The 13,570-nt window shown below is 30.1% G+C and overlaps 1 protein-coding gene across 2 annotated transcripts; it reads left to right on the forward strand.

Annotated features, from left to right (window-relative positions):
• The first annotated feature begins 3,220 nt into the window (after nucleotides 1-3,220).
• On the forward strand, nucleotides 3,221-13,248 carry LOC114716969 (uncharacterized). Of its 2 annotated transcripts, XM_028902051.1 has the most exons (13): nucleotides 3,221-3,224; nucleotides 7,933-7,965; nucleotides 8,048-8,146; nucleotides 8,232-8,316; nucleotides 8,515-8,584; nucleotides 9,392-9,452; nucleotides 9,583-9,636; nucleotides 9,940-10,096; nucleotides 10,209-10,302; nucleotides 10,838-10,947; nucleotides 11,561-11,667; nucleotides 12,343-12,453; nucleotides 12,570-13,248. In XM_028902051.1, exons 2-13 carry the CDS (start codon nucleotides 7,963-7,965, stop codon nucleotides 12,684-12,686), a joined length of 1,068 nt encoding a protein of 355 aa, XP_028757884.1. In that variant the 5' UTR covers nucleotides 3,221-3,224; nucleotides 7,933-7,962; the 3' UTR covers nucleotides 12,687-13,248. The 2 variants fall into 2 exon arrangements, with proteins under 2 accessions (XP_028757884.1, XP_028757883.1); XM_028902050.1 differs by lacking the exon at nucleotides 3,221-3,224 and having other exon boundaries at nucleotides 7,833-7,965.
• The last annotated feature ends 322 nt before the right edge of the window (nucleotides 13,249-13,570 follow it).

The raw sequence follows: 13,570 nt of genomic DNA on the forward strand, positions 1-13,570 counted from the left end.
ATAAAATTAGGTAAAAGTTAAATTAAACAATGTAATTTATATTTACATTGACTTTTATAAAAATTACTCCTTCTAATCTTAAATATAAGACTCATTTTACAGTGTAATTTACACTATAAAATGCTTCGCTAGATTTCCACAGTCAAAGAAAGGTGGGCAACCTGCAAAGGCAGAGGACGCAGAGCAAGAAGAAGAAGAACAAATAAACAGGTAGAACCATGATCTTCTTCTGAAACTCTCACTGGTGGAGAACGAGTTTAGTCTGTGGAGGCTATACATGATTGTTTCAAGCAATAACTGGCTAAGGTTTGGTTGTAGCTCTGCGACATAGCAGTTGACTTGGCAGAAAGACCAAGACCAAGAAGATGAATATGAGACACGTGTCCTTCTTTCAACATAAGACAGAGAATTAATAATTACGCGGTTTTTAATTTTAATATTCGTGGCGAACATTTTATTAGCAAATAATCTTTTTGAAATTTGCACCTGGAAAGAAAGTATTATTAATAATATATTAATTAAAAGTTCTACAAAATTCTTTTTCCTTAACTTCATAAAGCTTCTTTTACGGGATCTAATTCTAATATTTTTCCATGAATTTAAAAAAAATCTATAAATACTACTGTATTGAATAATTAAAAGAACAATGATCAGTACAAAAAATCGTCATGTTAGATTAACGGTATTAATATTAGAAAAATGGAAAAAAACACTTTATTAAATTAAAGAAGTAAACTAAAATTTTTTCCCAATATGTGTTATCTGGATTTATTTGTTTTTATTTCTATTTTGAGAACATATATGTCAACCAAATATTTTATTTTTTTAAATCAAAATATCTAATGTAAGATGGTGAAAATTGTTTTAACTATTTATAATCTTTTTTTGCCAACATATTTATTATCATTTTGGAATGAAAATTAATTAATTAAAATTGTGTCTGATCTGTGGAGATTATTGCCCCAAAGTGAACAGTGATGAATGTAAGCTTTTGCTTCTGAACCGTTAGGGAGACATCATCATAATTATGTCCTCTTTTTGCTCTCCATTTTTTAATCACCATTCTCCACATCTGGTCCTAGTTATCAGTTTATTAAATAAATCTCAAACTGATTGAGAATAAATAATTAAAATTCCTCAACCCAAGTATTTCAGCATATTGCCAAAATTAGTACAAACTCACGCCATAATGTCCTTGTATATATGTGAGGCTGGGTTTAATTAATTAATTTTGTACATGTATTACTATTTTCAAACAATTACTATACATGATAACATTTTTTTTTGACCAGCCATAACATTTAAATATATGCTTCCTCTCATCTGAAAATGTGAGAGCTAGTTAGAAAATTTATGGTGATTATAAATAAGAGTTTCATCCGATTTGTTTCAAAAATTTATAATTTTTTTAAACCATGCCAATTGGTGGGACATTTTAAGAGAATTTTTATAAAAAGATGGTTCTAATACAAGTGATTAAATAGGTTATTTAAGAAAAATCAAGACATATTCATTATAAAAAATTAATTTAACTAATTTTTAATATATGTAAATTAGTTATTACCTTCAATCTTATACAGAAGTGTTGGATAAGCCAAGAACCACTAAGTGAGTGTGTGAAGTATGAATGTGTGGCGTGTTGTCCTACGAAAAGATAACTAATTTATAAAAATTAAAAAATTAATTAATTAATTTATAATAAATATGTATTTATTTTTTTCAAATCCCTCATTCATTTATATTAGAAACTTTTTTTCATTGATTTAAAGCCACCTCATTATATGCCATCAATATTGTTGTTTGGGAAACTAAATTTAAATTTCTGAAACAAAATCAATTAAATCTTATATTTAGAATCAAAATAAATTTCTCAACTGATTTCTAAATTTTAAAGAGGAGTAGAACATAAAAATAATAAATTTTGCAGACCGATGGCTAAATACGACTTTGCAGTTGCATACGGTACCTATGAGTAATCACCAAATTAAGAATTAATGACTTTTTACTGGTCCCCACAACACGACATGCTGTGAGGTTTTCTGCTTGTCGCACTTCCGGCTTGCCCGTGTGTATAGAGAATTGTGGTACCATCACCATGTGTATTATTATTACTCTTCCGTACTTAATATAAAATCTATTTAACTAATTTAATTAAATTAAGGAAGTTAGGTAAGTTAGTTAATTATAAGAAATATGACACATTTTTCTTAAAATATCATAATCATATTCCTTAATACCTCATCTTTCTCTTCTACTTGATTATGATTGAAAGGGTATCCATAGGGATAATTTAGAGATAATTGATAAATATGAGAAATGGGTCTTATATTTAGGACTAAAACTAACTCACCAATTGGATCCTATATTAAGGATCGGAGGAGTATTATTATTATTATTATGATTTTCTCTAATAATTAATATAAAAACTAAATAACAAATTTGAGGGAAAAATTCAAAAAAACATATGTTAAATTACACTATAAAAAGAGTCTTATGTTTAGAACTAGCAAAATAGTAAATAAAACTGATTTAAAATTTAAAAAGTGTTTTCTTAAAATTTTTCAAATTAAAAAAAATTAATTAAATTTGTTATTTATAATAAATATGTGTTAAATTTTTTAAATTATTTTTTATAATCATATGTACTGACATTAATATGAATATTTTTGAGGCATATAAATAAAAAAAAGAAATAGATAATAAATATAAAATATGTTATTTTAAGATGAGGTATAGACGTTGGGAAATCGTAAATATCACGAAACGGGAATAAAAGCGAGCGATAAATTTGGACGGGAAGTGTGACGGTGAAGGTGCGTGATTAGCTGTTTGAGAGACACCCACCCCCACCCGCACCCGCAGAAGAAGAGCCCGTGGGCCGTATGTAGGAAATAGTATATTTGGATGGGCCTACTTGTAAATTTGAGAAAGTGTAGGCCTAGGTGTCCTCTTTTCCTACTCGGTCCAACTGGGAACAACCTCTCTCTCTCTCTCTCGCGCGTGCTCTGTCTTTTCATCTTCCTTTTTCAATTCTACCTTTTTTCTTTTTATACCGCTCCCTTGCCTTGTGGATTTGGATGGAAGACGTAGTATTCCTCAATTTCATTTATATAGGATTAGATAATAAAAAATTATTTATACTAAATAATTTTTATCTTTTATTTTTAATATTCTGTACCAAACGTAATCTCAAAAACCACATAATAGGCTAAAATATACATTTGGTTCTTTAATTGTATATAAGATTTTAGTTTGATTTTTTAATTTTAAAAAGCATACTGTTAGTCCTTTAACCTTAAAATTATTAATATTAAATGATGATTTTTGTAACAATCATGGTTATTTTGAAAATTAAACTTAATATTATAGTATTTAGTAATGTTTTATCAACATTCAAAAACTCAACATCATTGTTTTTTGTTAACAGTTCTAAGGTTAAAAGACTAAAAACTTATTTTTTTAAAATTAAGGGACCAAAGTAAAACCTTATATAAAGTTAAAAAACTAACAATATACCATAGTCCACATAATATTATTTAGGAAGAATTATGGAGAAGTCTTAAAAAAAATTAATTATTAAACAACAAGTGACCAACCTCAATCTATTATTATTTCTTATTCTGAAATTCATCATTACTTGCTTTTTATTTATTAATGAATTTTATGGTAATTAAATTCGCCATATCATCTAGGTCATTTGCAACATTTTAGATAATAACTTCCTTTTAAGAATTTTTTTATTTATTAATTTATCCATTCTTTAATCTATTCTGTGTTTAAATTAGTTTATTTGAAGTAATTTTATGTTACATAAGATAACTATATGAAAAGAGTTTTGTACAGTGAAACGTAAAAAAAAATTGATTATAGGATTTTCCAAGCACCCCTATGTAATATGTATGATAATTATTAATTAAAGGAACAAATAATATATATACTACCTCAAATTTTATGCTATATAAGATAATTATGTAAAAAAAAGTTATGGTGGAAAAAAATTAATTGATTATAGGATTTTCCAAACACCCCATGTAATATGTATGATCATTATTAATTATTAATTATATGAAGAAATATTATATATACTACCTCATATCTTGAATATAAGAACTGGATACCTAATCTATGAATATTAAAAAATTTAGTTAAATTATTTTTATCATAATTTATTTGTAATAAACAAAGGTTATTGTTTAAAATATCTTTATTAATGATATGCATTTGAATTACTCATTAACACGTGCAAATGTTATAAAGATCTTTTTGGTCAAACAATTATTATATGGATTATTTAATGGCAAAATAAATAAATATTAGAGACAAAATAAATTAAAATATTACATTTATTATCAAATTGAATTTGTCAACTAACACACACATATATATTAAGGACCTGAAAGAGTATCTAAACCAACGAGTTCTGGCACAGATAGTTAACTTTAGTTCAATCCCAAGCAACGAGCATGAAAAAAATGACAAAACTTATTTATGTGATTTCCAGGTTTAACGACTCGAGTCCTTTCTCATATAAATGAAATATATCTATACTCCTTCTATTCTTAATATAAAACCCATTTAACTAATTTGATTAGATTAAGAAAGTTAGGTAAATTAGTTAATTATAAGAAAAGTAACACATTTTTCCTAAAACATCATAATCATCTTTTTTAATACCCCTTCTCTATTTTCTACTTGATTATAGTTGAGGAAATATCCATAGGGATAATTTAAAGAAAATTGATAAATATAATAAATAGATCTTATATTTAGGACCAAAACCAACTCAATAATTGGGTTCTATATTAAGGACTGGAAGAGTATATAATATGTAGAAATTTGTATTATGTATAGAGTATGAGTAATAATTCATCACGAATCGTAGTTATACCCAAAAAATGTTTAACTAAATTTTTTTTAAGAGAGTAGCGTTGAAGTTAAGTGGGATCCTCAGGTAAAGAAAAGCAGGAACAAAGCGAGAAATAATGTCATTGAACGGAGCCCAGGGTCCATTATATATATATATACTCCTCCGGTCCTTATTATAAGACCCAATTTGACTTTTTATTTGGTCCTAATTATAAGACCCAACCCATTTTATCTCTTATATTTATGCATTTTTTTCCAAGATAATCCTTCTAATAATGATAGTTTAACCATATACTTAATTAGCAAGGATATTTTAGGAATGACAACACTTATTTATTATAAATAACCAACTTAACTTACTTCCTTAATTTCCTCAAATAAGTCAATTGGGTCTTATAATTAGGACCGGAGGAGTATATATTTTCGGACTAGAAGGGTCCATTATATTTAGGGAGTGTTTGGATAAAAACCAAACTATAGTTTCAGAAGTACTTTTACAGATTACGAAGTAAATATGTGGAGGAGGTTATCTCGTTTTACAAAAAGTTACTTCTAAAACCATGATTTTAAGAATGCCAAACACCCGCTTAACGGTGATGTAAAAGGCACACATGCTTTTCCCCTTACAGCCCCAGCACTCAGCATCGTATTGTTTAAAGCCTCACCTTTTCAAAACTACGCATTTCATAATTCACGCCATACATGCTTTTATGTTTGTATATATGTGCGCGTGCATGTGCCTAATGGATTGCGCTCACGCATCATAAATGTTGTAGCATTTTCCTTAGCTGTGCTACAAAAAAAATCTTCTAGCTCATTTGTTGACTTGTTTAGATAGATTTATAAATAATTTTTTAATCATAATTTATAAAATACGAAATAAATATATGAAAAAAAATTTATTTCAATTTATGTAAAAATATTTATAATCATTTTCATGTGTAATGATGGAACGAAAAAACTCCCCTCAGACAATTTCAATTATGTTTGATTTAACTTATTTTAAGTAATTTTGTATTGTATACTCCCTCTGATCCATAATATAATCGCTTCTAGAAGAATAACTTAATCTAAAGTATAAGTTTTTTGAAGAGTAATTAATATTTATTTATCAATTTTATCCATGTAATTAATGTTTAAATATAACTTATTGTATTTTTCTCTCTTATTCATAACCTCATTCAACATGAATAAATTTGGATAAAGTTTTTAATTTGAAAACACATTTTTAACTACCATTTTTTGATATTAATGAATTAGTTAAAATTATTTATATTTTGGAATGGAGGGACTAAATCAATTATTGGAGAGTAATTTTGTCTTATAAAATGTAAAAGTAATTTTCAAGAAGAAAAAATTAATATGTTGTTCCAAGAAAAATGTAGTAGTTATTAAAAAGTTTGGCAATAAGTGAATGAAAATAAGAAACTATAACGAAATCAATACTCTCATTTATTATTAAAATTTTTTAGTAATTATTTTCTTTCTATATGACCTCATAGTGATTTCTTTTTTAAAAAATATATCCAAACTAATAGATGGAGATACCCAACTTTCAATTTAATAAAAGATATAAGAAGTCTAATGTCACAAAAGCATAGATATAAAAAGTTTTCTCATGTTTGGAACAAACAAAAAAGTTTTCTTTATGCGTAATTGAAAATAATGTATGATCATGTTTTTAGGTAAATCAACAAATATGTTAATTGGCTTGTTAGTTGACTCTCCAAGTTTAATGTTTTTATATTTTTACCTTATAAAATCATGTTGACTTACTCTTAAACTCGTATTAGTTGTAAATTCAGTTGAACTTACAAGTTCATTTACCAAGTTTACTGTTTGTATGTTTTTAGCTTAGAAATTCAAGTCAATTCATTCTCAAACTCATGCTAAATTTTTTTAATTTAATTTATGTTTAGCAACTTTATTTATAAATTTCATGGAAATTTCTTTAATAATTATGATAAATTATTAGCGTTGATAAATTAAATTTCAAATATATTTAAATGAAATTGTTATTATTTTTACATTTTAATTATTTAATTATATATTTTAATACCAATTTATTAATAAAAATAAATTCTAACAATTTTATCATTCAAATTTACATCCCTAACAAGAGTTTGTTTAAACGCGCAAGTTTGAAAATTTTAATTATACCTATAATGTGGGAATATGAAAAATAATCATGTTGGAACTACTAGGTGAACAAAAACTTTTTACTCCCTCCTAAATAATATGAGATCATTTGTATGAGTTTTTGTTAGTTTAAAATATAAGATCTATTTTGTAATATAATTAATGAAGTATTTATTGTGTTCTTTTCTCATTAACGAGTTACAAATAATTTTTTTGTGATAGAATTTTAATTAAAAAGTTGGGCTCACTCACAAATTAGGGAAAACCCGCCAATTAATTTATATTGATACTCTCCATACAAGGAAATTTTTGGAATGTCAATTTTATTATAGAACTTCTTTAACAATTTAATATCAAATCGAGCAAAGGACTAAATTAAAATTGTTTTTTATTTAACAAAAAATTAAAATTCTATTTTAAGAATCAAATGACAAAAATGCCCTAATCTTAAAAAATCCAGCCACTAGGCCATTGAAACTCTTTAATTAAATTATGCAAAATGTTACCCAACTAGTCGGCCTCGTTTAGATCATGCGTGTGCTGCGCATATATGCCCTCTTAACTCCTCCCTAAAACATTTGACTTTTCGAGTTTGATCATGATTTGCTAATTTGGCCTGAGAAGTTTGAGGTCTGCAAATCTAAAAAGTGTTTGGTAATCCAAAATTATTTTCAGAAACATTTTTTTTAAATCGTAAAAATTTTTTTTACATATTTATTTCATATAACATAAAAGCACCTCTGAGGCGTCTTGAAACTATGGTTTTATTCTTATTCAAACAACTCCAAATCTGCTTGCAGTAAGCACTTTATAGCGATTTATCTTCCGCTGAGAGATCATCGAGCGCCGAAGAGAGACCCGTTGAGGATAATGACGGACGTTTGTATCCGAGCCGTTGTAGGAGCCATACACTCGAGCCCATTTCAGGCTGTCATCTATCTCTCCGGTGGAGCTTCGATGGTCCTCTCTCTTTCTCTGTGATTGTGTTAGTGTAGACAATGTTGACTCCGTTTGTAATCGGAGTCATGTTGAACTTGATCAGGTATTGGGTTCGTTGCTTTCAGTTCCTGGGGCCTCAAATACGGTGCTTGAAGCTGTGATTCCTTACTCCAGGATGTCAACGATCCAGTTGCTTGGCAAGGTCTGTGTTTGAACTGTTCGTCTGAGTGATCCAATTTATGTTTCTTAAATTTTCAACGTTGTTATTGTTGTCTTCGTTCTTCCAGATTCCACCTCAGTTTTGTAGCCAACAGACTGCTGAAGAGATGGCCTTGTTGGCTTACAATCGTGCTCTTAAGCTTTCCAGACCAGGTCAGCTAATAAAAATAAAACTTATCCTCTTGGGTTCATTGTTTGGTCCTCTAAACATTTGATAGTTGGTTTTGACAACATGTCGCTATTCCAATCGCTTTCTTCTTTATTATTGCTGACTGATATGGCAAAATTGCTGTCATATGAATTGGATGATTTGGACTTGCTTGTAAATATGTACATGGTTTGCCTCATCAGGATCCCCAGTTCTTGGTGTGGGTTTCACTGCTTCTTTGGCTACTACGCGTCCTAAACATGGGGAACACAGGTAATATAGAATTTTTGAGTTATCTGCAGAACGGGTTATGTGCCTGGGATTCAGCCTAGGCAAAGCTTTCAATGCTTGTTCGTATTTGCTCACTTCTCAAAGGAGTAACCTGTTGATCAGAAATTGGCATTAATGTTAGTTGCCAACTAGCGGGTTTACTGCCACTGGTGGTTCAATTCTTTGTTGGCCTAAGTTGTTAGAACTTTGATCTAATTAGGGTACTCCATGTAGGGGAGATTCTTTTAATTTTGATGGGAACAAGTCTACAAGTTAGTCTTGCAAAACTTAGCTGGAGAATTATTAATAAGGACAATTTTGTATCTGAGTGAGGGTAGAGGTTAGGTAGAAAAAGGTTAGGTGGTAATAAATCATTTTATGTGAGGATAATTTTTTCCTTCGAGAAAATAATTTTCTGCTTCACAGGAGAGATTAATCTTTTTGTTGTTGTATAATGGCATGCTGTGCTTAATTCTTGGCTTTCAGTGTGGATCATATATATTTTACTTTTTCTTTATCTGCAGCAGTGAGTATGTTGGCCATTTATAATAATGCTCCAAAATCTTGACTCGATACAAGCTGATATCAAGTGTAGTTAGAAAAAGTGTATTACCGCTATTTTAGCTTTGGATTCACTTTGACAATGAAAATATATTGTAAGGACGTTTGGCCTTGTAAATTGGTCACATCTTCTTTAAAGAGGTCCTTTTCGGATCATGCTTTCTCCCCTCACTAAATGTAGCTCCTCGTTGTATGATTTTTTTGGCCATGTAATCCCAGCTGAACTTCTTCGTTTATATTCATTTATAGGTTTTATGTGTCAACAAGAACAGCTGACCGGTTGTGGATGTCAACAGTGACCTTGGCCAAGGTACTGATGGACCTGAATGTTCTATATATTCTTTGTTTTGATCATGAACCTAAGAATATAATTATCACTTATACTGTTTATATACATATTTAAATTAAATTAATCTATTTTCCTTACTGTTCCAATTTAGGGATTGCGTACCCGAGAAGAAGAAGAAAGAGTCTCTAGTAATCTTTTACTCAAGGTGAGTGGCTGGCGTGAGGGGAAGTTGTCCACATATTAGTTTGGCATTTATGTGCACTGATGAGCTACTTCTATTTACTTAATTATGTAACTTGTTTTCATATTATGCCTAACAAACAGTGGAGTTCTCAGATGATATGACTGGAAATATTTAGCAACAAAATCACCTTTACTATTTTGGGAGAAACCTTAGTTTATTCCTTTATTTTATTTTTATTTTTTATCCTTTATCCTTTTCAATATCTTTGTTTTTTGTCTCCTGTTTTTCACCCTTTTCTACACCTCTTCTCTGTTCTGGTTGTAGGCAATTGCGAACGCATGCAAAGTTCCAGCAACATCTATCTCTGAGTTGACTGAATCTGATGTATCTGATGAATGTGAACAGCAATTCAATGAAGATCAAGAATTAGAACAACTGATAAATGGCCAAATATGCTTTAAAATCTATCCATTTTGTAGTGGTATGACCAATTTTTCTAGAAGAATGAATCTTAAGAGAGTTCAAGCTACAATTAAATTGACATTTGAATGACATTTTTTCTCCGTTTTCCCCCCCCCCCCCCTTTTTGGCAGAAGCTAATGCATCAGCAGAAAGGAAAATAATTTTGCCTGGTTCTTTTAATCCATTACACGATGGGCATCTCAAGCTTATGGAAGTTGCCACTGGGTAAACAAGCTCGTTTATGGTCATTGTTATTTATGTAGCTGATTTTAACAACCTAATACATTAACCATGTAATATATTATCCCTATTTAAGTAGTTCATTTGTGTTATTTTTTTTATATGCATATATTTTAATATATGCCTTGCAGAAGTTAACATTATTATATACTTTGAGCTTTGAGACATTAATATTTGCCCATATAACTTGGCATTAGTTGTTGAATAATTTAAATAATTTAATTTGATTAATAGATTGCAAATAATGGTGTAAAGAAACACATTTAATCTATAATAGGCTGTTCTTTTTTATGTATGAATTAACAATGTTGTCAATGTTATAATTTTCAGATATCTATCTAGTAAGGTAGCGATGGTGTGAAGTTAACACTGATATTATCATGATCTTGAACTCACCAGATTATATGTTCTTTTGAAAATTTGTTTATGATTGCTTTTTAATGGCAGCCTGTTCAAATTTCCTTGCATCTGTTGTTAATTTCAGCCTAATATTTCACTCATTAAGAGCTCATCTATGCAGCATTTGTGGTGGTGGCTATCCATGCTTTGAAATATCTGCAGTTAATGCAGACAAGCCTCCATTATCGGCGTCTGAAATAAAGAATCGTGTCAAGCAGTTTGAAAAAGTTGGTGAGCTTCATTTAACTTATGCTTGGAGATTCTTGATACGAAGTGTTGCTTAGTTCTAGATGCAATTTTGCTATAAAATATCTCTTCATGTGCTAATAAATGATGGACTATATTTCCTCTTTTATGTCTAAGGAAAGGTTCTTGCATTTTGGCCTACCGTATATATTATTGGTAGCATACAGCTGAAGTTGTGTTTGCGTGATTATTGATTCTCTGTTCCCGGTTAGCTTTTCTTTATGTTACATCTGATGCAAGTGCTACAAAGAGAAAGCAGATAACTAATGATGTAAAATTGTTTCATGCAAGTGCCGCACAGAGAGAGGAGATAACTATGGTGTAAAATTTGGTGAATAGGGGTCATGTGTTTTGTTAACGTTGAAAGTTCAGAATAAGTTCATTTGGTGATGTACGGAGATCTTTTGTTGCTATGACATGTTCTTTCAAAGATAATATTCTTATATGCTGGCAAAAGGAAAAATGTATTTCAATTATGTGTTTTAGCTTTTGCCTATCATCCTGTCATGACACCTGAGCTTTAAGATTATTGTGTTTTGTTTAGTGCTGTTTACCATATAATTTAAAGTTCTGATGTTACTGTCTCCTTCATTGGCAGGAAAGTCGGTAATAATTTCCAATCAACCTTATTTTTATAAGAAGGCTGAACTTTTTCCAGGCAGTGCCTTTGTAATTGGTGCTGACACGGCAGTGAGGCTTATTAATGTATGAGCATACCACTAGAATAAATTTTGCACTGCACTTGCAACTTCATGCACTTCTACTACGTGGTTTGTTATATTGATCTTGGCTGAGAACAAAATTGAGACATTGGGTGATATAAAATATGGCGTAGTCTAAATTGATCAGGATTGGTGGCTGTGTTGCGCATCTGTTTTTGCTTCGACTATGAAATGGTGGAAAATAAGTCGAACATATTTTCCAACAGATATGGACTTGCCTATGAATATGGATCCATGTAGCAGATGTGAATATGTAATCTTTAATTAGGGTAATCCAAAGGTAATAAGGTGAAATATTATAATAAGTCCGATGGGTAACAAGTTTTTTTAGGTCTTTTTGGTAACCTCTTAGAAACAGTATAAGGTTCATTTAGTACCATAAATATCCAAAAAGATTATAAAATTGTAGATTGAAAAAAATTCGGAAAAAGAATGGAGGAAACAGATAAAGAGAGGAGAACAGGAGATATCTGATTTTTGTTTCCCATTGTTCTTGCCTTCCCATTAGTGTTGTGTTATTGTATCTGAAGGGGTTACAGATTGGCCAAATTGTTAGTTTATTTCCCTAAATCTCAAGTTTTCAGTTTTATGGAACAAGTGTGCCTTTTTGGTAATGAATTTAATTATCTAGTTTCTTCATGTTCTTTATGATATGTAGCCTAAGTACTATGACGGGGATTACAACAAGATGTTGAAGATACTCGGTGGTTGTAAAGATACAGGATGCACCTTTCTTGTGGGTGGTCGGAATGTAGAAGGTGCTTTCAAGGTGCTTGCTGCATAATAATTTAGCAACATTGTTTCTAAACATTTTTAATTTTTGATCTTGACTTTTTTGTTTATATTTTTATTCTATGTCAGTGAGACCGTTCTATGATGCTGTAGGTTCTTGAGGATTTGGATGTTCCTGAGGAGCTAAAAGACATGTTCATCTCTATTCCAGCTGAACAGTTCCGCATGGATATATCTTCCACTGAGATACGGAAAAGAAGCGGAATGTGAATATTGGTGTAGTTCAGAGTCCTCTATGCTCACAGTAGTTATTACAAGGCGCAGCTCAAAAATAATCACGTGTCTGTACCCACCTACCCAAGGTGTGTATCATATATTTAATTATACAGGTAAAAGCAAGCCAGTTTTACGTTGGCATGTACTCTATTGAAAAATGAGAAGAAAATCCTAGGAGAGTTTATGTGTTCTAAGTTTTGAATTTTCTCTTTATTCACCAAAAAAACGAGAAGAATATCGTAAATCAGAATGGAAGTTGCAGTCTATGGTTCAAATGCCAAAGGCATGCGAGTACTTTATTTTTGATCGTGTTACTATAAAATTGTCTGGTCATAATGCTGAAAAAATCATGGTCATACATGTTCATAGAATCTCTTCAGTGGACTGGAGGATACACACTAGTATGATTTCCTTAACTAGGCTTCTTCTTCTTGCCTCTACTAGGTTTCAGTAAATGGCGTATTGCAGGAGACGCTGAATATGAATGTATAGTGCATTAAAGTTCTTGGCAATTTATCCTTTTTTTGGAGTGCTGATAATTGTCCCTGATTGAAAATAATTGCTTGAACTTCTGATATGTAATTTCTTTTGGGGGAAAAGTGAGGTTTGTTTGCATATTTGACATAGTTTGCGATATTGGTTTTAAAAAAAAAACTGGAATCTTGAAAAAGAGTCCTATATTTTAAGATTAAACGTGTTGAAATGTGCCCCAAATATTTTACTGATATATGTCTTAAATTTATTAAAGGGTGAAGGAATACATTTACCTATTGTCATATTCAAAAAGAGCACTAGACACTATAATAAAATGTTGGGTCTAAAATTACCCATATTGATTCAAAAAGAGCTTAAAAATGTTACTTCCATTTAATTAATCA

The sequence above is a fragment of the Neltuma alba genome, unplaced genomic scaffold (genome assembly GCF_004799145.2).
Source record: "Neltuma alba isolate B1F8T4 unplaced genomic scaffold, ASM479914v2 tig00011700_pilon, whole genome shotgun sequence".
NCBI lineage: Eukaryota > Viridiplantae > Streptophyta > Magnoliopsida > Fabales > Fabaceae > Neltuma > Neltuma alba.